We start from the raw sequence: 24,730 nt of genomic DNA, 5'->3' as shown, positions 1-24,730 counted from the left end.
TACAGTCGTGTAAAATAAAGGGTGTAGGAGATGAAATGATTGTTGCCTTTTCATTGTTTAAAGATCTTTTGTTAAGACTTTTGATTCAACACACTTATTTCAATATACAGTTGTACCTTGGTTTTCGAAGTTAATCTGTTCCGGAGGTCCATTCTTAAACCAAAGCGTTCTTAAACCAAGACGTGCTTTCCCATAGCAGCAGGGGACTCAATTTACAAATGGAACACACTCAACAGGAAACGAAACATGTTATGCAGCCAAAAAGCACTTTTTCATCAATCAATCAATCATTTATTTTTTGTATTTGACTAAAAGGCATTACAAATCCAGTTACAAAAGCACCGAACCCAATTAAGAAATAGGTTGTCCAACCCCCCTGGAATGCAGGCAATTCAGCTGAAATTGAGGAAATATTTGTATTTCTGTAGTGCTATTAGGAATACTCGAAATGGGTACCCACCCACCTCCCTTCATTTTGGGGGGGGGGGTTCTCTGCCCAGCAGCTTCCCTGCCTGCTATCTCCCCCTCCATTGCCTCCCCCTGGCATTTCATCCTCCCCCAGCCCCCAGCCCAAAATGCCTGCTGCACCCCAAGGCGTTTTGCACTCACCTGAACCCTTGCAGGGAAAGGGGCGGGGCACAATGGGAAGGGGTGGGACAACAAGACTGTTTAAGCCACGCCCCCTTTCCAACAGAAGCGGCATGGGGGCGGGGTGTCAGTATCCAGAATTCCCTTCTCTGCTTCAATGTATTTCAGTGTAAAATGCTATGTCCTGTATTGATACAGTTTTGTTCTGTATTTCAGGTCCTCTCTCTCCCCCAAGTTAGGGCAGAGAGAGAGAGAGCGCTCACAGCAGAGCAGACATACAGGACAAATTGTCCTGTACTGATTCAACACAGGACCTATATTGATTCAATACAGGACCTAGAATTTTACACTGAAATACAGGGCAGTCCTGTATTATATAAGACGGGTGGCAACCTTAGCTGGGCAGATGAAGGTATCTGGTTGTGCTGGTGCTGATGCAGCATGGCATTTCTTCTTCACTGCGCTCCTCCCAGCGGTCATTCCTCCTTTGGTCACTGCCGTGGATACACAACTTGACCGCCTGTCTCCAGGCATTGCTGTCGTCTGCAAGAGAGTAGCACAGGCAGAGTCGCTGTTGCCAAACTTCGTGTCATGTTTGTAGACATATTTGAAATGCGTTGTTGGTTTGCCTTGGTGCTGGAGGAGACTCTTGAGAGTCCCATGGACTGCAAGAAGATCAAACCTCTCCATTCTGGAGGAAATCAGCACTGAGTGCTCACTGGAAGGACAGATCCTGAAGCTGAGGCTCCAGTACTTTGGCCACCTCATGTGAAGAGAAGACTCCCTGGAAAAGACCCTGATGTTGGGAAAGATGGAGGGCACAAGGAGAAGGGGACGACAGAGGACGAGATGGTTGGATAGTGTTCTCAAAGCTACCAGCATGAGTCTGACCAAGCTGCGGGAGGCAGTGGAAGACAGAAGTGCCTGGCGTGCTCTGGTCCAGGGGGTCACGAAGAGGCGGACGTGACTAAACGACTAAAGGACAACAAAGTTGGTTTGCCTAGCGGCTACCTCTTCCGTTCTGTGTAAATGACCAAGCCAGAACAGCCCTGCTATAGTTTTATATTTATTTACATACCCTACCTTTTCCCCCTGACATGGAACCAAACCAACGCGGAACCTTTCACTTCGAGCCCCGCGTTTCCACTTCAACCCTGAAGTACGCCGTACTGGAGCCGCGCTCTGATTGGCTCCGAAGTGGAGCGCGCGAGGGCTCCTGGGCGCGGTTGCCGGGGTGACGGCGGCGTTTGCGCAGCGCTGCCCGTGCGTGCGTCGCTGTTCTCTGTCCGCCGCTGATCCGGGAGCGGCGCCATGGCCAGCGTGCACGAGAGCCTGTACTTCAACCCCATGATGACCAACGGGGTGGTGCACGCCAACGTCTTCGGCATCAAGGACTGGGTCACTCCGTACAAGATGGCGCTGCTGGTGCTGATCGGCGAGCTGGGCCGGGCCGGGCCGCACCTCAGCCTGCTCGAGAGGCGGCGCCTCAACCGGCTGCTGCTGCCTCTGCTGCAGGTGGGGCAGGGAAGCGGGCGGCCGGCCGGGGCAGCACTTGGGCCAGTGGCCACGCTGCCGGGCGCGGGTTCAGCTCTGTCCCTCATGCACCTCGTTCCTCTCTCTCCTCGCCGCTTATTATCCAACACACACCTACATACACGGGGGCATCAGATTCATGCCCGTGCGGACTGTCGTCGGCGAAAGCTTGTGGTTTGTTATTTGTTTGTGTGCATTGATATGCCACCTTCATCCTCCAAGGAGCTCAAGGTGGTGTGCATGGTTCTCTCTCCCTCACAACACCACTGTGAGGAAGGTTACGTTTAACTGGAGGTGTCGGGGTTTTCCTTTGTTTAGCTCTGACAGCGCTCTTCTGTTCTTCTGTTTCCTGGCCCCTCTTCACTGGAGATACAGTGAATGGGCATTGGGAGTAGGACTGCCTTTGATGGCGGTGCCAGAGTGACCAGGTGAAGAAGACAGGGCTGCTGCACCTTCATAGCTGCAAGGAAGGCGGAGTTTCAGTAGGATTCTTTGGATGCATAGGGAGCTATTCGTGATTTTTCTTTCCTTCATTACCCAGCCTGGGAATTCTTGTAGTGCAAGTGCAGCAATCAAAGTTGGGCACATTCTTTCCTGTAGTAGTAAAGATGGCTATAGATGTTGGGGCTGGTACAGTTTACTTTTGTATTCATCTAGAAAATGCTGTTAACTATTTCGTGTTTCTCCATGTGCTTTATTTAGGGGCCTGATATGACACTGTCTCGCTTGATTAAAGCTATTGAAGAATGCTGCCCTCACTTAGCAAGTTCTGTTCAAATAAGGTAAGTTCATTTGTTCTTTCCATAAGCATAATTGAGATGAGAGTTCTTAATCTTAACCCTGAATACTTTTCAAGCAGAATTAAACAAGTATGTAGTTAAGGACATGATAAATTGACGTAGTAGTAGGTTTAGTGACTTTTGATCTAAAGTTTGCATTGTCTAAGTAACCTGAAACAGAGTAATGTGGCTGCTTAAACAAGTGGGCAAACCAAAGGACAGTGCAGAATGTTCTGGTTCAATATGCAGTAAGCCAACAAAGCCATTTTCCAGGAAACTCTATTCTATCAATTCCCCAGCCCAGTTTTCCTGTTTTTCCCTCTCTCCCTGCCCTTAAGAGTCAATATTGCATGGCCACTCAGCATGCTCAAACCTCATTGGACTGCTTTTTAGTCCCCCCCCACCTTTGGGTTCCCCCCCTCCCATCCCCCATCATGTGCAGGTGTACTTCTGCAAACCATGGGTGTGAGGGGTTTCCCCAAGCTTGATGATGCCTCTTCTTCCAGGGGTCTGCTGAGTGTACAGTGGTACCTCGGGTTACAAACACTTAGGATTACAAACTCTGCTGACCCGGAAGTAGTACCTTGGATTGCAAACTTTGCCCCAGGATGAGAACAGCAGGAAGCCCCATTAGCGAAAGTGCGCCTCATGTTAAGAATGGTTTCAGGTTAAGACTGGACCTCCGGAACGAATTAAGTTCATAACCCGAGGTACCACTGTAGTTCTTTCTTCAGAGTGTCCAAGTCTCCCTCTCCCTTTTCTAGTTCATTTCGTTCAGGAGTCAGTCCTAAATCCCAGCAAGTCAGATCTTACAGCTGCCTAAGGGTTCCAGGGGAGGCTCTCCTCCAACAGGGGGCAGGTTTATTCTGCTGCAATACTCTTGGCAGGCTGAAATTGAGGGCTTCTATGCTTCTCCAGGTGTTTGGCGGCCGGGGGTGGGGGGTGGGGAATCTGTCTAGGCCCAGCCTGAAGAAAGCTTCCAGTGGGGAAGCAAGAACCATATCCAATCTCTGTAGACGCGCCTTGTTTAGGCTTCCAGCCTATTCCCTCCTCTGGATGTTCATCCCTCTCCCTAAGGCTTTTTATACCCCCCCACCTTCATTCTGCGTAAGGCACAGCAATAGGGTTCCCTCTCTTCCACCAGACAGCTAATGGAAAGTGCTCCTACCTCCTCCCACTGCTGGAGTCTCCAGACAATGTCCAGTTGTGGTCTCCTCAGGAGCCATTGCCTGTAGGTGTGGAGTGAGGCCTACTTAAAGGGCCAAGGGCCAAAAACACCTGGCAAGCCCTGACAGCCCTCCACTTTCTCAGGCTGTCCCACTTGAATGAATAGGTCTCTGCCATATCTATTAATTTTGTATTGTATTTAAAGTACAGTCATGCCTCGGGTTACAGACGCTTCAGGTTGTGTTTTTTCGAGTTACGGACCCGCTGAAACCCGGAAGTATTGGAACAGGTTACATCTGGGTTTCAGGGGTCGCACATGTGCAGAAGCGCTGAATCGCAACCAGCGCGTGCACAGACGCACCACTGCGGGTTGCAAACCCTGTGGGTTGCGAACGTGCATCCCGCACGGATCACGTTTGCAACCCGAGCGTCCACTGTAATCTGTTGTTTTTAACTGTTTTTTATTATATTTTCTACATTGAACTGGGACATTTTTAGAAGGCCATTAATACACAACAGTAAATATTAATTAACGCAAGAATGGTACTGCTTTGGCTACATCAGAATAGGCACTTGGAATTTAGAACTCGAAAGCACAAAGTGCAAGTAGATAATTAAGCAGGAAGGTAAACGGCGTTTCCGTGCTCTGGTTCGCCAGAAGTGGCTTAGTCATGCTGGCCACATGACCCGGAAGCTGGACACCAGCTCCCTCGGCCAATAAAGCGAGATGAGCGCCACAACCCCAGAGTCGTCCGCAACTGGACCTAATGGTCAGGGGTCCCTTTTCCTTTACCTATGGGTTTAGCTCACTCCAGATTTTGCTTATATCCTGTTCTTTAAAAATTTGAAGCAGTTACATTTGTTTATATAGGACTTTGTATAACCTTTATAGACAAGCCTTATGGGAGGGGAGTCACACCACATATGTTCCAGCTGAAATCTCCCTCCCCCAGAATGATCTCCCCTTGGGCAAATGAAAATAAGGATTGGAACATTGACTTATAAAATTTATTTTGGCAACTGATGGGATAAAATGACATATTGTTGAGGAGCTAAATAGCTACTCTGAGGGTCCTGGTAGGCACATGGTCTGTGGGATGGTCTTGGGAAAACAGACATCACTGCCCTCATGTCATATCACAAATTTCTTTGGAAGTCACTTACAGAATACTGTTTACAAAGTTCTAATAATAGAGTTAATTATGTAGTCCTTTGGATCCTGGCTACAGATTCGTATAACATCTAGTTTTGTTTTTTTTTAAGTCATTTATTTGAAACTTTTTAAAAAAAACACCCTAAAGCTCTCTTTGCAAATGCTTGCTTATAGAGTTTAAAGGTGTGGAGAACATGTCTACCTATAAATATTAAAAAAACTAACAGCGTAGCATGATGTAATAGTGCCATTTCTAGTATTTTAGTATCCTCGTCAAAGTGCTCTGTATACACAGAAAATTATACAGATTGCTGAGCTGGTTGTTTTTAACCGAGTCTGTTTCTGGCTCTGTTCTTTGGCACATAATTCTTAAAATAATAATAATAATAATGAAATTCCAGATTGATCTAATTTTAATGCCACTTTCTAAATGAATGCTGCCCCCTGCCCCTTTCCCCACATTATTCTTTGGGGAGAGGACAATAGCTTGGTGGACTATCATATGGTTTGCATGCAGGAGGTCCCAGGTTCAGTCCAGGACATCTCCAGTTGAGATGATCAGGTAGCAAGTGATGGGAAGGACCTGTGCCTGAGACTCCTGGAGAGCTTCAGCCAATGTGAGTAGGCAGAACTGGGCTGGATGGACATGATCTGACTCTCTGTGTGGTGGTATCACTTGCAGAATAAAGCTAATGGCAGGAGGGGAGTTGAAAGATATGGAACAATTCTTTGATGATCTTTCGGAGGCATTCAGTGGAACAGAGCCAGAAGTTCACAAAACCAGCGTTGTAGGTACTGTATCATTTATTATATAAAAACCTTGGAGAGCCTCTCTCTATCCTTAGGGGCTGCCAGAGTCCTGGGTCCACAATGCTCACCTCTTCTTCCTGGGCAGGGAAAAGAAAGCAGGGCTTCTCTCACTTTCCTCCTATTTTCAAGATAAAGCTGTTTCTAACATTACAAAGAGTCGTATGTGTAGCTTATCACAGCTGATGATATTTTGCACTGATAAGGTTTTTAAAACTCCAGCAGGCTGCAGTTTCCCAATACCTGTGCGTTGCACAAAACATGGTTTTGATTAGTGACTTCAGTGTGCCAATTTTTGTCAGGTGAGAAGCAGCCTTTCACTTATGTTTTCACTAGTGGAGACCATGGAGGAAACTGTGTGAGGGAGAAAGAGGAAAAAGAAACCTTTTGGTTTGAGATGAGGAGGTCTGAGAATTCTTTACTGTCTTAGGGAAACTCCTCTATAAAAGGCGTGGCTAGCAGAGAGGTCAGAAAGGAATGGGTGGGTTTATACATTTGCTGAAAGTCTGTGGGAGTAAAGGAAAACTGGAGAGCAAAGAATTCAGTTCTCTATGAGTTGAGTCTGTACTGGTTTCTGATCCTTACGCCTGTGAAGATATACAGAAATTGGATGGGAAATGTTAGTTAAAATCTCAGAAGCCAATGGTATGGTTGAATATGGTTTCTAGTGATTGGAGTTGCATGTTCAGTGAGCCACCGAGCTCCTAACCACTATTCATGACCAGAACAAGCTATGCAAAACAAGGTGGATTTGCTTTGCTTAAGTTGCATCATGCATCCAGAGTGCAAAATTAGAGTTTATTTGGGCATGTGATTAAAAATTTTTTAGCGTGGAGTACGCTTATCTTGGTTATAAGGACTGGCTCCCCATAGTGGTGTGAGTGGGTACTGCAGGATTTGATGGAGATCAAGACATCTTAATACAGTGTTGCCTCGCAAGACGAAAGTAATTCGTTCCGTGAGTTTTCTCGTCTTGCGATTTTTTTCGTCTTGCGAAGCACGGTGTCGGGAAAGTTTTGGAAAAGCTTCAAAAATCACCAAAGTCTTCAAAAACCTCAAAAAAGGCTACCACACCGCGTGCTATGAGTTGCTCCTCGAAGTCAAGTCGCAACTGTATTAACGGTGTTAAGAAAAAGGAAACAAACTTGCAAGACGTTTCCGTCTTGCGAAGCAAGCCCATAGGGAAAATCTTGCGAAGCAGCTCAAAAAACAAAAAACCCTTTCGTCTAGCGAGTTTTTTGCCTTGCTTATAGAGTTTAAAGGTGTGGAGGTACCACTGTACACTCGTGTACATTCCAAGAAACAGATCCCTCCCCCCTCTCTCTGTAGGCTTGTTCCTGCGCCACATGATCCTGGCGTACAACAAGCTCTCATTCAGCCAAGTGTACAAGCTTTACACGGCTCTTCAGCAGTACTTCCAAAATGATGAGAAGACAAGCGGAGGAGACGAGACTGAGATGGAGCTGACCCACTGTGGGGAGCTGGAAGGGAAGATGGAGAAAGATGAATTTGATGGGCCTCTCAGGTAAGCTTCTAAGATTTGTTTCTAAAACTTGTCTCTGCCCTGCTTTGATAAATAAACCCTTCCAGCAGCTTTTGTCAGCTTGGTGTCCTCCCAGTTCTCATCAGCTGCTGCCAGCACAGCCACATGAATCATAGGACTGTAGAGCTGAAAGGGATTCTGAGGGTCATCTAGTCCAACCCCCTGCAGTGCAGGAATTTCAACTAAATCATACATGACAAATGGCCATCCAATCCCTGCTTTCAAATCTCCAAGGAATGAGAGTCCACCACCTCTCATGGGAGTCTGTTCCACTGTCAAACAGCTCTTACTGTCAGAAAGTTCTTCCTGGTGTTTAGTTGGAATGTTCTTTCTTGTAACTTGTTCGGGCCGTAGCCTCCAGAGCAGAAGAAAACAAGCTTGCTGCTCCTCCATGTGATAGCCCTTTAGATATTTGAAGATGGCTATCATATCTCATCTCACACTTAGACTAAACATACCCAATTCCTTCAACTGTTCCTCATTAGGCTTGGTTTCCAGACCCTTGATCACCTTGGTTGCTCCTCTGCACATATTGTAGCTTGTCCCTATTCTTCTTAAATTGTGGCGCCCAGAACTGGACACAGTACTCCAGCTGTGGTCTGACCAAGGGAAAATAGAGCAGGACTATAATTTCCCTTGATTAGAACATTAGACTTGACTTCAGTTAATGCAGCCTAGAAGAGCATTAGCCCTTTTTGCTGCTGCATCACACTGTTGACTCATGTGAAGCTTGTGGTCTACTAAGATTCCTAGGTCCTTTTCACAGGTACTACTGGTAGGCCAGATATCGCCCATCTTATATTTGTGCAGCTGGTTCTTCCAGAACCTTACATTTGTCCCAATTGAAATGCATTTTGTTAGTTTGGGCCGAGTTCTCCAATCTGTTAAGGCCATCTTGAATCCCAGTTCTGTCTTCTGTGGCATTAGCTACCCCTCCCAGCTTTGTGTTATCTGCACATTTGATGAGCTTCCCTTCAATTCCTTCCTCCAAGTCGTTTATAAGGATATTGGACAGCAACAGGCCCAGGACAGAACCCTGCCTCACCTCACTTGTCCCTTTTCCCCAAGATAATGAGGAACCATTAATTGGCACAGCAAATCCATCCAGAATCTTGAGAAAAGGTCTCTCCCATCATCTGTGACTAGATCCTTCTAACAGAAAATGCCAGGAACTGAATCTAGGATCTTCCTCATGCAAAACGTGCTGTATCTCTGAGCTCATTTTCCACCTCCCCCCACTCCTTAAGACACATTATCTCAATCTTTTTTACAACAACCCTGGGAAGACATGGAGGTTGTCGATATTACACCCATATTGCAAATGAGGGGCTGAAAATGAGTGAGTGGTTCAGGCCAGAAGTAGTGTTTGACCCCCCAGGACTTCTTCATTTATGATTCAGTAGGCTGAGCATATAGAAAAGCTATTTCAGCCTCTTTGGCAGTCTTGGGGTAAGGTGGTCTTGTAATTATTATCAGGCCTAGAATTCTGAAGGAATTTCACAGTGGGTCTTTTGCTCTGTCTCAAGGGAGGAAGAAATATCTTGCAATGGCCCGCTGTCACAGAAGCAAGCAGAATACTTCCTCTCTCAACAGGTAAATTAATAGTTATTCTTAAACCTGCCAATCGGGTGAGCTAAAGGTGTGGCTTCTGGGGAGGGGGGCTTTTCCATGGTGGCACCTGGTTATCCCCAGACGTGCTCCATTCTTAGTGTCTTTAAAATGCCATGTGAGGTCTGTCCTGTTTCCTCACACCTTAATACCTATTCACTCTGTTGGAGTTCTGAAATGGTTTTTAAAGTAAAATATATTGTTGATGTGATTGAAAATTTCAAAGGGCTTTGGATCCCAGCCTTTGAGTTCAGTTGCATTGACATCTGGATGCTAGAATGAAAGGTATGTTTGAGAGCCATTCTTGCCTGAATCCCTTAAGCCCGCTTTTCATCTCTCGTAATCAAATTAGCAAGAGCCTCTCTTTTGAGTGTAGCCTAACGAAGCTTTGGCTAAATCTCTCCATGGCAATTTGTAAACATGCTGTCAACCACCTTTTTCTTCCTGATATGGAAGGGATTCTGTTGCTGTGGTGATAATAAAATTAAATGGTTTTTAATCCCAGCAAATTCATGCTTGTCTTTGTCTGCTTGCTCAAGTGACAGGTTTTTAATTTAATTCCAGGCATCTTTATTGAAAAATGATGAGACCAAAGCTCTCTCTCCAGCATCTTTGCAAAAGGAGTTGAACAGCTTGTTAAAATTTAACCCAGATTTTGCTGAAGCGGTAAGTTTGGTTTGGTCCGTCCCCCCCCACCTAGGCAGTCTGGTGTAATCTGTACTGTAGCACACTCAGCAGTTTGGTGTTGGTAGCACTGGTAACAGTTTTAGTGACATCTCTGACCATCATTGGCTGAGCTAGTATGTCCTGGGCAGGTCAGGCAGCAGAGCTGTCGTTGGTTGAGGTGCCTTGTTTCTAAAGGAGGGCATACAGAAAAGAAGAATGTGTCAACAAATTAGAAGCTGGGAAAGGTAGGGCACCTGGGAAAGCAATGGGAATTGGTACAGAATGCTGAAAGAAGGAGGGGGTGGGAAATGGAGAAAGGGGGAATGGGCAGGAAAAAGAGGAGCACGTGGTTGGGGACCGCAGTGAAAGTGGAAAGTACTGTGCTTTGAAATTAGCCCACCAGATTCTTGGCCTCATGGTCCCTAGATTTATCATTGGGTGACCTCGCAACCTTTCACCAAATTAGGTAAAGGTACCCCTGCCCGTACGGGCCAGTCGTGTCCGACTCTAGGGTTGCGCGCTCATCTCGCTCAAGAGGCCGGGAGCCAGCGCTGTCCGGAGACACTTCTGGGTCACGTGGCCAGCGTGACTAAGTGGCATCTGGTGAGCCAGCACCAGCGCTGCACACGGAAACGCCGTTTACTTTCCCGCTATAAAGCGGTACCTATTTATCTACTTGCACTTAGGGGTGCTTTCGAACTGCTAGGTGGGCAGGAGCTGGGACCAAATGACAGGAGCCCACCCCGCCGCGGGGATTTGAACCACCGACCTTGCGATCAGCAAGTCCTAGGCACTGAGGTTTTACCCACAGCGCCACCCGCGTCCCAAATTACTGTGTGCTAAATCTGTGTTCAATGTGGCCATTGCAGTTGCCTCTGATCACTCGCAAGCTGTTGTTTGCTGCTGTTTTCACTTCCAGCATTATTTAAGCTACTTGAACGGCCTTCGGGTCCAAGATGTCTTCAGTTCAACACACAGTCTCCTTCACTACTTTGACCGCTTGATTCTCACCGGCGCAGAAAGCAAAAGCAACGGCGATGAAGGCTGCGGGCGGAGCCTGAGATACGCAGCTCTCAACTTGGCTGCGCTGCACTGCCGCTTTGGTCACTAGTGAGTTGCTTTGTGTTCCTCCTGCTGCACAAATTGGCATGAGATCTTCTCCCCCCATCTGCCACATTGCTGCTTTCCCTCTGAGAGATCTCATGTGAACTCAAGATGGTCCCACAAGATCTCGCGAGGGCATCCCAGAGCCCCTTTGCTGAGCGGCACTTGCCTGGTAAGCAAGGCGGAGCACTTAAAAGCTCTCTGCCTTTTTGGGGGAGGAGAAGAAGGCCCTCTCAGCATGCCACCTTCAGAAGGTAAGGATGTTTGCACTAGGGGGTTCCAGGGAGGTCAGGTATGCAGTATGGTAAGCTCTTATAGTTCCCTTCCTTAGCGGTAATGGTAACTGCAAACAAATAAAACAAAATAAACTAAAAATTGTAGTGATAAGATGATGGTAAAGAATAAAATAGTAATAGGAAATTGGAAAGAAAATCATCACCATCATTTTAATGGAGGGAAACATGAGTAACATGATTTGTTCAGTGAAGTCAGCCTTTGAGTGGGCCCATTGAATGAATAGACTTTGACTTGACTCCTTTGATTTCTGTGGGTCCACAGTGAGCATGGCCTAGCTGGATACAACCCAGACTCACTGAGTTTCATTCAGTAATATTAAAAAAATTGATATGAAATGTGGTTATACAAATAAACAGCAACTGATGGGATTGCTCTGATTAAGGATGTTTCCTGAACTTTGTCATTCCAGTAATGGATGAAACGTTTTTAACACAAATGAAGTGGTTATCTTGCTCACTTGTTCTTTTCTTTGCTGTGCTGAAAATGAGTCAACTGAGACTGAACGTTTCTCTAAAACACGATGCACAACTCACCCCCTGAGCCCCCAGCAAGACTTGAGAGCCAGCTACTTTTTCAATGAGCCAAGGAGGGAGAAGGGGGGACCTTAGCCTGCCAGTGGGGGAAGAGGGATTGTCTTCTCTCTCTTGATGCTGATCTCCACACAGACATATCCAGCCGGTCCCTTGGCCTATTTTCCCAGCTTCTGTTGCTACCACTCCTGCTTCTGCCTTCCGGAGCTGACCCCTTGCACTGTGGTTGCATTTCCGTGCAAAGGTCCCAGAGTGTACTGTGGATCAGAAGTGCTCCCCCCCCCCCCCAGCTCTTAGCATCAAGATTCTACTTAGTGCTAACCCTGAAGTCCACTGGGAGGGGTGGGGAATCAACAATGGGATATGATCTTTTTGGCCCCTGACGGTTCCAGGCCCTGCTCCTACCAGACCCCTGGGTTTTTCCACCTCCCTGCCTGTAACATCTCATTGTTGGATGAGTCTGCATGAAGAGACTCTTGGCTACCTCTGTGTTTCCTTTGACTGTAGCCAGCAGGCTGAGCTCGCCCTTCAGGAAGCTATCCGGATCGCTCAGGAGTCCAATGACCACGTCTGCCTGCAGCATTGCCTGGTAAGATGGTGGAAGCTTTCAGCTGGTGTGACAGAGCGGTTGCTCACTTCCTTTCCATTACTGGTGCCTTCACAGATGCTGATCCTATTTGCCATAAACTCTGAGGTTCGGACAGGCTGCACGTCTACAAAAATCTTGGCTGGTTTTACTAAACGGCTTAAAATTGTGATCTGTTGTTTCCATCCAGCCCATGTTTCATCTAGTTTAAAAAAGGAAACGAAGAAAACAATTGACTTGTTAGGTTTTAAAAGCTGATTTTTTGCCTCCAGCTGGCTCTGGCCGTAACAAGTATGGCTGTGTAAAAGCATTCTTTTGCTCAATCTGTATTCCTTAACCATTTGAACACTGCACTGGGAGCTTAAACGCCTGTAGGAGTTTGAACTCTGTTCTCAAATCTTTACTGGCAAATGCCTTGGCTTTTATAGGTTTTCCTTCCCCTTTAATGGCACCAATTTGAGAGATAAGATTCCTGCCTCAGTGGCAGAATAAAAACTTTAAAGCTGTGAAACATCAGAAGCAGCATCAACCACTGTCAAAACCTATGACCATAACTCTGTGGGTCCCATTGATTTGTGGTCCACTGGCATCCATTCTTAATGTGAGGCTCACTTTTGGCATGCTTGACTCCTGAAAGGCTGTTTGCAGGCATCTATAAAAGAGGAGAATCTACTGCTCCTCTGTTGTGTCTGTGGACCAGCCTTCCCCAACCTGGTGTCCTCCTAATGTTTTGGACTACATCTCCCGTCGGCTCCAGCCAGCACACACTGTACTCCTAAGCATCTAGAAGTACCAAGTTATGGAAGACTGATTTAAACTATTATGCAACATTCATTCCCCCCCCCTTAACTCTCCACTTTCCAGAGCTGGCTGTACATCTTGGAGCAGAAAAGGTCGGACAGCTGTGTGCTCTTGGAGCACTCTGTGAAGAAAGCCGTCTATTTCGGATTGCCGGTATGTCTCTCCCACCCTTATTTATCCATTCCTTTGTCATTATAACCATTTTATGCAGCCCTTGGATTAAATGTGTTAAGGGCTGTTAGCAATAAGCAAAACTGCAGTTTTTACAACTGTAAAGGGCATTCACAGCAGATTTCCCTTTTTAAAAAATCCATTGGATGCTGAGCTGCAACCCTCCCTGGGAGAAGGTTCTGTAACTGGGGTGACACACCCAAAAGCACCCTGTTCCCAGTTGCTCCCCCAAACACACCTTGGAGATGCCAGGGACTAAACCTGGAACTTCCTGCAGGCACTCTGCCGCTGAGCTGCCTCCCTTCTCCAAACTCTGGCCCTGCGAGCTTGGCCCTTGTCGTTTGCTTGGGGCTCTCGTTGACTAATTGCTTCCCTTTTCAAATTCTGTGACTTTGTTTATTTTGTTCCTTTCTCCTAGTATTTAGCTTCCCTGGGGATCCAGTCCTTGGTTCAGCAAAGAGCTTTTGCGGGGAAGACTGCCAACAAGCTAATGGGCGCCTTAAAGGACTCCGACCTCTTGCACTGGAAACACAGCTTGTCCGAACTCATTGACATCAGCATTGCCCAGAAGACGGCCATTTGGAGACTGTACGGTCGCAGGTAGAGCAGACCCTTATCCATCCGCTTGCGCCTGCCTGCCTGCCACATGCCCTGATTCTGCAGGAATGGGGAAAGGCTGCTGAATGTGGTGTTGGCCACAGACTTAGGCTTCCTGACAATCTCTGCTGTCAGCTAAAAACTAAAGTTTCTAAAATGGGTGGGTGCAAAAATAATAATTCTAAAACCCTGGAAGCTTGTGGCCAACCATTCCTTCTATTTCCGGTATTCAAGCTGTGAGTGCTGCTGCATATGTAACCATTGTGGCACCACTCATGCACAGGAAAGATGGACCAGCAGGCTTGGCAGAACCCCATGAGCTGCAGAAGTACCAAAAATGTGAATATAGTTGGCGGCCCCAGAGGCTTCGTCTGCTCCCTGTTGCATCATGTCTCCCTCTTGCCGTAGGTTGCTCCAGGGCTGCACAGCAGGCCCACACGCTCCAGGGGGGAAACAGCTTCAGGTGGGAGAAGCAAAAAAACAGCTCAATCCAACTTATTGTATTCATTATATGTACAACTTGACTTTGCCAGAAGAAGATCCCGTGAACCTACAGGGAAGTCCCAAAGAACTGAGCATGCTTAGTGGCAGTGGAATGCTGACTAATTAGGCCTGGGTGGGTGGGATGGAGCATCCATTCTGTTGCAGATCTCACTTGTCCCTACTAAACCTCAGCAGTTTGAGGGAATGCTGGATCTCCAGCTGTCAGAAGCAGGGATTCATCTCCTTACAAAGTTGTCATCCCCACAACCAGCAGAACTGAAATAAACTCTGCAAAAATAAAATAAAAAGGGAACATGCAAAAAATAATAAATTTTTTTTAAAAAATTGCTGGCAAAGGGTTTTATTTTATTTTATTTTTTGCTGCAAAGTACATGAGATGCTTCTGCACATAGCCCGAGGTGCAGGGTCTGTGGCTATCATCCTTCAGCACTCAAATCTTCCTCTTGCCTTAGCACCATGGCCCTCCAACAGGCCCAGATGTTGCTGAGCATGAACAGCCTGGAGGCCATGAACGTGGGCGTGCAGCAGAACAACACCGAATCGTTTGCTGTGGTGCTGTGCCACCTGGCAGAACTACACGCGGAGCAGGTGGGTGGTGTGTGTGTGGGACTGCATGCTCTGGTTCCACGCAGTCATCTGCTCTATAACTGGCAGTTCTTTTTCTTCCTGGAGGCTGGAGGGAGAGGTCACTCTTCCCCTGAAGCAGCACCTTGGTTCTAAAAGGCTCTGGGACGGCCTGGGAAGACTGTCCTTGGAGAAATTCGGCTTTTAAACTAGGAGAGCAAGTCTCTGGCTGTCTTTAGCCCTCGAAAGACACCCCTTTGCTGCTAGAGAGAGCTTTTAGCTCCTGGAAGAGAGAGGACAGGATGTGCCAAAGCCTCAGAGGCCTAGGAATTATCTGTCACCCCTGGGCTTCTCCTCACTGCTCAGTTTTTTTCACCAGCCTTTTGCTGTTCTGTTAATATTGTTGTTGCTTCATTCTGTGGTTTTTAATACAGTGGACGCTTGGGTTGCGAACATGATCCATGTGTGAAGCATGTTCGCAACCCGCAGCGTCCGCAACCCGCAGCGCTGTGTGCATGCGCGGGTTGCGATTCGGCGCTTCTGCACATGCGCAAAGCGCGATTTAGCACTTCTGCGCATGCACAAGCACCAAAACCCGGAAGTAACCCATTCCGGTACTTCTGGGTTTGGCGTGGTGCGCAACCTGAAATCGTGCAACCCAAAGCGTCTGTAACCCGAGGTATGACTGCATTGCAGTTTTACTAAAAATCTTGTTTTGATTTTAGTTGTGATGGCCTTGTAATCCACCCTAGGGCCATTTGGTGAATGGGGGCTGCTATAAGCATAGATAATGTAGGGTTGTCATATTTCAAAAAGTAAAAACCAGGACACCCCGAAAGTTGTTGAGCCCAAATGTTGTCGGGACATATAGTAGCCCTAAGATAATGTCTAATAATATATACAGTGGTGCCTCGCAAGACGAAATTAATTCGTTCCGCAAGTTTTTTCTTCTTGCGAGTTTTTCGTCTTGCGATGCACGGTTTCCCATAGGAATGCATTGAAAATCAATTAATGCGTTCCTAGGGAAACCGACTTCAGACCAGGTCCGGGGACAATCTGTCCCCCGACCTCTTCTGAAGGCTGGGGGGGGCGAAAGTCTTTGCTCCCCCCCCCCCACGGCAGCATTTTAAAATCGCCCCGGACAGCGGAGGACTTCTCCGCTGTCCGGGGCGATTTAAAAGCCCCTGGGAAGGCAGGCAGGGGGGACAAAGACTTTTGCCCCCCGCCCGCCTTCAGAAGAGGTCCTGGACCTCTTCTGAAGGCTGGCGGGGGGCGAAAATCTTTGTCCCCCCCTGCCTGCCTGCCTGCCTTTAAAAGCCCTCTCCCGGGCTTTTTTCTCACTTAAAAGCCTTTAAAAGCCGCTCTCCCGGGAGGGCTTTTAAAGGCAGGCAGGCAGGGGGGACAAAGACTTTTGCCCCCCGCCAGCCTTCAGAAGAGGTCCAGGACCTCTTCTGAAGGCGGGCGGGGGGCGAAAGTCTTTGCTCCCCCCCCCCCCGCCTGCCTTCAAAAGCCGTCGGGGAGAGCGGAGCGTTCTCCGCTCTCCCGGGAAGGCAGGCAGGCGGGAGCAAAGTCTTTCGCCCCCCGCCCGCCTTCAGAAGAGGTCCAGGACCTCTTCTGAAGGCGGGCGAGGGGGGAAGGCTTTGCTCCCCCGGGACGGCAGCGTTTTAAAATCGCCCCGGACAGCGGAGAAGTCCCCCGCTGTCCCGGGGTTTTTTAAAAACCTCTCCGCCCCCCTGCCAGGCTTCGGAGCAGCCTTCCGAAGCCTGGCGGCGGGAGGAGGTCCGAGGACAGTGGGGAAGACGCGCTTCCCTGCTGTCCCGGAGATTTCCCTATGGGCTGTCGTCTTGCGAAGCAAGCCCATAGGGAAATTCGTTTTGCGAAGCGCCTCCAAAACGGAAAACCCTTTCGTCTAGCGGGTTTTCCGTCTTGCGAGGCGTTCGTCTTGCGGGGTACCACTGTATTCAGGTATCGTCTGAATCTGCTGCAAGCATGTTTGCTTGCCTCCCTTGTCTGTCAGACTTCCAAGCCTTTTCAATCATCCCTAGGCCCCACCCCCTGTCCCACCTCATCCAGTAGGGTTGCTTTTTCTCCTTGTGGCACTACTATCCCACCCACCAATCAATTCAGCTGTTGCACAGTCCATGCAGGACACCAATGGATGGTGCCCACTTCCAAGATGTGGCTGGGTTCTCGGTTTCCCATTCTGGGGAAGAGCAGCTCCCATCAGACCACCACCTTGACGTTAGCCAATTGATGACACTTGCCCATTGTGGAGTCCCCTTGTCAAGTGAACTCTCTGGTTGGATACTCATGCAAGTGTCGTATGTTTGATAGCTTTCCATGACTGACCAAGTATAGCCATGATGTGCTTTGGGGGTTCCCCCTGAAAAAGTGAGTCTAATGGAGAATAGTTCCCTGGTCCCAGAAGGTTCTACAGCTCCTGCTTGGGTAGAACTATTTTAATTTTTCCATTTCTGCATCTGACAAAGTAGGCCATACTATGAAAAGAAAAAACACAGCAAACCTGCTCTTAAAATCAGTTATTTGCTGATAATCCACAAGAGGCTGCTGTTTTAATGGTGTGTTAATCAGTTATTTATTTTCAGGCTGTTTCATTTTGGGGCACTTTATATTATTTTTCTATTTTTCTTGTAAACTGCTTTGTGTACCATGGCAAAAAGGCAGGTTAGGAAATAAAAAAGAAATCAAATAAATAGTCAAGGACAGAGTCCAGTCAAAGGCAAGTTCTGTTAGGGCTCTTTCAGTGAGAGAGTTCTCACTTCTGTTGAAATCAATGTGACTTAAAAGCACTTAGCCTTAGGAGGATTGTTCCCCAAATCTTATATTTTTCTTGGAGTTCCTATAGACATCAAGTTTCTATTTTGAGAACCAATTTCTTGAACATTTACTTCAGTCTTGTCTTTCTGTGTATGTTTGTGTCAGGGCTATTTTACAGCAGCTTCTGAAATACTGAAGCACCTGAAAGAGAGATTTCCTCCCAACAGTCAGCATGCACAGGTGAGGCCCAATGTTTGGACTGTAAGCTCCTTGGGAGCAGAGACTTGTCTTTTTTATGACATAGGGAAGAAGAAGAAGAAGAAGAAGAAGAAGAAGAAGAAGCACTCTCAGCTTGCTTTGGGTAGCATTTCTGAACAGTGCTGTGTCCAGGAATTGGGGGGGGGGGGCTTCTTAACCTCTTAAATTCTCATACTTCACCTGGAGGAAGCTCTCTGCAGACTTGAGTGAGAATAGTTCTGGTTCCCACATCTCAAAAAGGCTAATGTACAGCTGGGGAAAGACGAACGGAAAAGGTGAAAAGTAAAAGCCTACCCAAAATGTGACCAGGGATCTGGAGCAGCTCACCTGATGAAAAAAGGCTAACATGGTGCCTCTCTGATGCTGTTGGGCTCCCATCTCCCTCCAGCCCCTGCCAGCATGGCCAGCGCTCAGGGAAGGTGGGAGGTGCAATCCAGCAACATCTGGAGGAGCCACAGGTTCCTCTGCCCTGGTTTAGAGATAAGTGATGCCATTATTCATGGTGTGAAGAAAGAAAAGTTTTTCTCCTCCTCCTCTCCTTGGTCCTCCAAGGAAGGTGATTGGCATGAGATTCAGGGCAGGCAAGAGGAAGTCCTTTTCCACGCAACACATGGTTAAGCAAAGGACTTGGACGAAAGACTCCCTTCAGTAAATGGACAGGGAGGGGACTGCAGGGATGAGTGAACTGGAAAAAGAGATGCCGCCTGATCCAGGAATATCGGAAAGGATTTCCGGGTGCATGGACGTGACACCGGTAACGCCAGACGACTGCATCCTGGAGGATAACAATACCTGACCCATTCTGCTAAAGCAAGCACCCCATCCTCTGGGTTCTGTCATGGCCATCTTGGCTACAGCACCCTTTGATTTGTGTCAGGCCAAAGAAAGCAGACCCTGAAATGTTACTACCTCTGTAATATATATACCTGTATGAAGTTGGCATGTCATATATTTATGAGGTGTGTGTGTAAGTAAGACTCCTGTCCTGTTTCTTTTTAACCTGATCCGGAAATGTTCTTGTCCAGCTGTGGATGCTGTTTGACCAGAAGATCCAGTTTGACAGAGCTATGAACGATGGCAAGTACCATGTTGCTGGCTCCCTGGTGGCTGGGATTACAGCCCTGAATAGCATTGAGGGGGTTTACAGGTAAGAGATCACAAACCTGCAGGAACAAGGGCCTCTTCTGATGTCCATTTGAAACGGGATTAGCATTAACATGGGATTAAAATGCCTGTGGGATAAGGCATTGTATTCCTCTTTCTTTCTTTCTCTTTCTTTCTTTCTTTCTTTCTTTCTTTCTTTCTTTCTTTCTTTCTTTCTACTTGTGCTAGCTTTTCCCACTGTTCCACTGTAGAAAATAAAAATAAAAAATATACACAAGACATTTTGTACATGCATTAGTAATGCTTTACCGCATGAGTTGGGAAAAGCCTCACTGGCCCTCAGCCGTTGAGTGCATGGACTGCCAGTCCTGGATGTTTCACCACCCATCGTACAGCCCTAAGAGCTTGGGAAAACTTGCTTCTTTTAAGAAGAGAGAGAAACATAACTAGGATGCTTCCTTATTCCCTATAGGCAAGGCCACAGATCTGTGGCAGACCACCTACTCTGTGTGCAGAAGGTTCCAGGTTCAATCCCTGGCGTCTCCAGGTGAAGCTGCACAAGACCCCGTGGGAAACCCTGGAGAGCTGCTGCCAGTCAGTGTATGTATGACTGAGCTAGATGGAGCAAGTTCTACTATTTGTCTCCCTAGCCAAGTATTGTCTTCTCTGGCTGGCAGCTGCTCTTCTGGAGCTCAGGCAGTCTTTCCTCGCTTGCCACCCAATCCTTTGTAAAATGGCGGTGCTGCCAGAGATTGGGCCTGGGCCTTCCTGCCCCTCTGCGTGCCCCCCCCCCCCGCAGCATCTGAGCAAGCTGCATTCTGCATACCATGCTGCTCTGGGCCCGCAGTGTGAATGCTCTGGTTAGGGCAGGATGCCACCCATGAGCCCATAAATAGAGGGAAAGCAAACAATTTCTAACTCCCCCTTTCTGAAAAGTCTGTTGCCCAATGCCAGTTGGCACTTGCCATGACGAGGTGACTTTTGCCTTGCCGAGTTCTGTGATCTTTCAGATGCGTTGGTGGGAGAGGGGTTTTTTGTTTGTTATTATGTTATGAATTTTTGCGTTTTTATACTGTAAACTCATCCTTGGATGAAGGGCAGCATATAAATTTAATAAATAAAATAAATAAAAATAAAAGAAGCAATTAAAATGCAATTAAAAACCACTATGAATATATAATATGGACACACCATGGGCCACCTGAATGAAACTTGCAGGCCACAGTTTTGGAGCCCCTGCATTAGGGTTGAATCAGAAACTAATGACACTTCATTGCAATCCATTCTTTGCATTAAACTGTTAGAAGTCTGTATTTTATTTTGAAAAATTATATCCTGCTTTTCATCATCTAGGTCTCAAAGCTGCTTACTGTGATAAAAAACAAATAACATACAAAATTTTAAACATAAATTAAACCACAGAAATTTAAATTCCCAGATATTTTTAAAAGAACATGAGGAATTTATTTATTTGGTTATTGTTTTTAGTGGCTGGTGACAGTAAGGCGCCAAAATGTGGGATACAAGTAAATAAAATCTTACACTTGATCCAGCCAAAAATAAGCACTTTGACATCCCTTTGATTTTGAGCACTTGAAATCACTGCAAATTGGAGGTGCTTCAGACTCCATTTTGGGGGCTCCTGGGATTCTGTCTTCCAGAAAAGCCATCCTGCTTAAAGCGCAGAATCAAATGTCTGAGGCGCACAAACTCCTGCAGAAGCTCCTGATTCACTGCCAGAAAATTAAGAACACCGAAATGGTGATCAGGTAAGCATTGAGTTTCCCTGGGGGCCTTCTAAGAGCCCTGCAGCCGTGGGGCGAGGCTGGGGGTCCTGCTGGGCCTCTTGCGTGGGCCTGGGGGAAGCTCACAGGGCTTTCCTGCAGCAGCTCCCCGCATGCAGAATGCTCTCCCCAGGGAGGCCCACCTGCTATCAGGGCAGCCCTCATTTCAGCACTAACAAATAATGTTTTGCTTTCCTGGCATTTGGGCAGCACCAGTATTTTGATTACATTATAAACATGCTCGTGTATTTTTATTTTTATCGGGGGTTTTTACTCTGCTTGTAAATCACTTCGGACTTTATATTATATTTTATATTTATTTTAAAAATAAGAATAAAATCCTTGTGCATTTTTATTTTTTTTCCCCTGGTTGTAAATCACTTCAGATATCTTGCAGTGTGCTTCCTTTCACACTGCTTCCTCTGTTTTATTCTCTCCATTTCCTGCAAGAAGGGGTGGGGCTATAATACCAGCCTCAAGTGCTGGGCAGGGCCTGTGGCTCAGTAGTAAAGCACCTGCTTTGTAGGCAGAAGGTCCTGGATTCCGTTCCCAGCACCCCTAGGTAGGAATAGGTATGTCTCCTCTCTGAAAGTGCTTCTCAAATGTGGGTCCCCAGCTGTTGTTGGACTACAACTCCCATCATCCCTAGCTGGCTGGACCAGTGGTCAAGGGTGATGGGAGTTGCAGTCCAACATGGCTGGGGACCCAGGTTTGTGAAGCACTAGTCTAGATCAAGGGAACTAATAGCACCACTCTATCCTGTCTTGGTCAGACCCAGCCTGGAGTCCTGTGTCCAGTTCCCAGCTGAGAAGCTGGAAGGTATGTAAAGGAGGTTGACTAGGATGGTCAAGGGTCTGGAATCTAAGCTTTATGAAGAACAGTTGAGGGAATTGGGTATGTTTAGCCTGGAGAAGAGGAGAGGTGATATCTGAAGGGCTGTCACATGGAGGATGGAGCAGGCTTGTTTTCTCCTTCTCCAGAGGGTGGGACCCGAACCAATGGCTTCAAGCTCCAACTCAGGAAGAACTTTCTGCTGGTAGCAGCTGTTCCACAGTGGAATGGACTACCTTGGAATTTGCAGACTCTCTTTCATTGGAGGTTTTTAAGCAGAGGTTGGATGGGCCATCTGTTGGGGATTCTTTGACTGCATCTCCTGCATTGTAGCGGGTTGGACTCCAGTACGTTTCCGAGCACAATTCAAAGTGTTGGTGCTGACCTTTAAAGCCCTAAATGGCCTCGGTCCAGTATAGCTGAAGGAGCGTCTCCACCCCCATTGTTCAGCCCGGACACTGAGGTCCAGTGTCGAGGGCCTTCTGGCAGTTCCCTCACTGTGAGAAGTCAAGTTACAGGGAATCCGGCAGAGGGCCTTCTTGGTGGTGGCACCCGCCCTGTGGAACGCCCTCCTACCAGATGTCAAAGAGAACAACAACTACCAGACTTTTAGACGAGATCTGAAGGCAGCCCTGTTTAGGGAAGCTTTTAACGTTTGGTGCATTACTGTATTTAAAATTGTGTTGGAAGCCGCCCAAAGTGGCTGGGGAAACCTAGCCAGATGGGCAGGGTATAAATAATAAATTATTATGATAATGATGACCCTTTGGGCCCCTTCCAACTCTAAAATTCTGTGGCTCTATGAAACCCTGGAGAGCCACTGCTGCCATACTTGACAATTGGGACCAGTGCTCTGACTTGATAGGCAGTAGCTTCCTAAGAGTTGGGTTTCCCCGCTCCTCTACTTACGCACACTGTTGTATTTCTTTCCTTGCTCCCTCCTGCATGACTTAGTGTCCTCCTGTCCATTGCTGAGCTCTACTGGAGGTCTCTGTGCCACACAATAGCTCTGCCCGTCCTGCTCCAGGCACTGGCTCTGTCCCAGGAATACCGCCTCCAGTACTTGGCCTCTGAAACCATCCTCAACTTGGCTTTCTCCCAGGTATATTTGGCACAGGTGCAAGCAGTACCTGCTTTGTTCTTCCTGCTCCTTTATGCAGTTCTGTCAGTGTGCTGTAAGGGGACAGCCCCTTGCCCCAAGAGGCTTGCAGTTTAAAATTCAATGTACAAAAAGAAATGGTAAAACTTACATATGCATCTAAGTTTAATACATCTATCAATGTTTAATTGTTTTTAAATGATTGCTCTGTCTGTTTTCAGGGGTTCTTATTTTTATCTGTAAATAAATATATATTTTATGTATATAAATCTATAATAATTATAACAAAAGGGGGGATAATAGGCATTTATTTAATTCTCCTGTACTTGGGCTTAGTGAATGACCTTGGGATGTGGGATCTAAAACAGCCGTTCACCAACATAGTGCCCTCCAGATGCAGTTGGGACTCCAAATCCCATCAGTCCCGGCCAGCGCAGCCAGCCATTGGGGATGGTGGTAATTGTAGTCCACTCACATCTGGGAGCGTCACAAGTTCCCCAAACCCCTCTTTAACTTCTACACAATACCTAATTCAGCAAAGCGAAATCTAAACCAGCAGGTGATGATCTCTGCCTGACATTGGGGGGCTCCCGCTTCCCTTCCAGCTAATCCTTGGCATTCCTGAGCAAGCGCTGAGCATTTTGCACATGGCGATCGAGCCCATCCTGGCTCACGGGGCAGTGCTGGACAAAGGAGCCGCCATCTTCCTGGTGGCCAAGTGCCAGGTCGCCTCTGCTGCCTCCTACCCTCCTCAGAAGAAGGCGGAAGGTAAGAACTCTCCGTGCACCTCCTCATCTCTATTCCATAGGCATGCGAGTGGAACGATATATTGCGGGTGGGAGGACTCAGCCCAAGAGGCACAGGCCTTCAAGGGCATCCCTTGGGTACACACACCATCCTCCGTCCTCCGTCCAGGGCCACAGTCCGGCCAGGGAAATGATATGGGAAGGGGACGGAGCAGGGCCAAGGAGAGGCGTGGCTGGTGGAGGCTTGGTTCAGGCAGAATGCTGAAGGCCCAGATAGGCAGCTGGCTTTATAATCTATTTAATCAACTGCATTTTAATATATTTCACTGTTTGATCTTTGAGGAGGGGAGTGTTTTTTTAACAGCTGGGCAATATATGGATTTTAGGATACAAACAGGCAAATGTTTAAGCAGCAGAAGGAAAACTTTGCTCTTTTTTGACAGCTCTGGAGTCAGCTATCCTGAACCTCAACGAAGCCAAAACCTATTTTGCCAAGGTGGACAGTAAGGAGCAGCTCCGGGATGTCCTTTATCTCCAGGCCAGGCTGTTCCACAGCCTTGGCAAGGCCCAGGAGAGGAACCAGTGTGCCATGCTCTTCCGCCAGCTGCACCAGGAGCTCCCTGCGCGGGGGGTCCCCTTGATCAACGCCTTCAAATGAGCCCTTTGAGCAGAGGGCCTCACTCCAGAACAACAGGGCTCGGCGCCGTTCCGCTTCAGCAGGACTTGTGCAAGAGAACTCTCAAATAGATTGCCTCCTAATCCGTTCCTCTGCAGCAGCCTTTCCGAGACTGGTGCTGTCCTCATGTTTGGGTTGGGGCTGATGAGGTGGTAGTCCAAAACATCTGGAGTTTCTCCCCCACCTCCTTCCGTTTATTATTATATGTCTCTTGTTCTGTGCAATCCTCAGCATTTGGAAATCTGTACCAATAAAGTTGTAGGTTTTGGGGTTTTTTCTTGCTACAAAGAAGGATGTTTCTGTCTGCCCTGAAATATGTTTCGCTTTGGCTGCAATTCATGGTTTGCTTGGGGATTTCCTGCCCCCCTTCTTCTTGCAGCTGAGACTTGAGCATTTGGCTTTACAAGTGGCTCCATTGTAGGGAAAGTAGGCTTTAGGAACACAAAAGGTTAGTTG

The 24,730-nt window shown here is 47.4% G+C and overlaps 1 protein-coding gene across 1 annotated transcript; it reads left to right on the top strand.

The window, feature by feature from the left end:
* Positions 1-1,853: 1,853 nt before the first annotated feature.
* Positions 1,854-24,548, top strand: LOC114586347 (anaphase-promoting complex subunit 5). Its single transcript, XM_028709678.2, has 17 exons — positions 1,854-2,103; positions 2,824-2,903; positions 5,903-6,012; positions 7,357-7,552; positions 9,097-9,163; positions 9,743-9,844; positions 10,764-10,954; positions 12,283-12,364; positions 13,226-13,315; positions 13,752-13,933; positions 14,887-15,022; positions 17,942-18,016; positions 19,060-19,181; positions 20,800-20,907; positions 22,708-22,855; positions 23,458-23,620; positions 24,042-24,548. Exons 1-17 carry the CDS (start codon positions 1,900-1,902, stop codon positions 24,254-24,256), a joined length of 2,271 nt encoding a protein of 756 aa, XP_028565511.2. The 5' UTR covers positions 1,854-1,899; the 3' UTR covers positions 24,257-24,548.
* Positions 24,549-24,730: the final 182 nt, after the last annotated feature.

The sequence above is a fragment of the Podarcis muralis genome, chromosome 16 (genome assembly GCF_964188315.1).
Source record: "Podarcis muralis chromosome 16, rPodMur119.hap1.1, whole genome shotgun sequence".
In the NCBI taxonomy this organism is placed as follows: Eukaryota; Metazoa; Chordata; class Lepidosauria; order Squamata; family Lacertidae; genus Podarcis; species Podarcis muralis.
The sequence above is the reverse complement of the archived record's forward strand: the minus strand, read 5'-3'. Positions and strand labels throughout refer to the sequence as shown.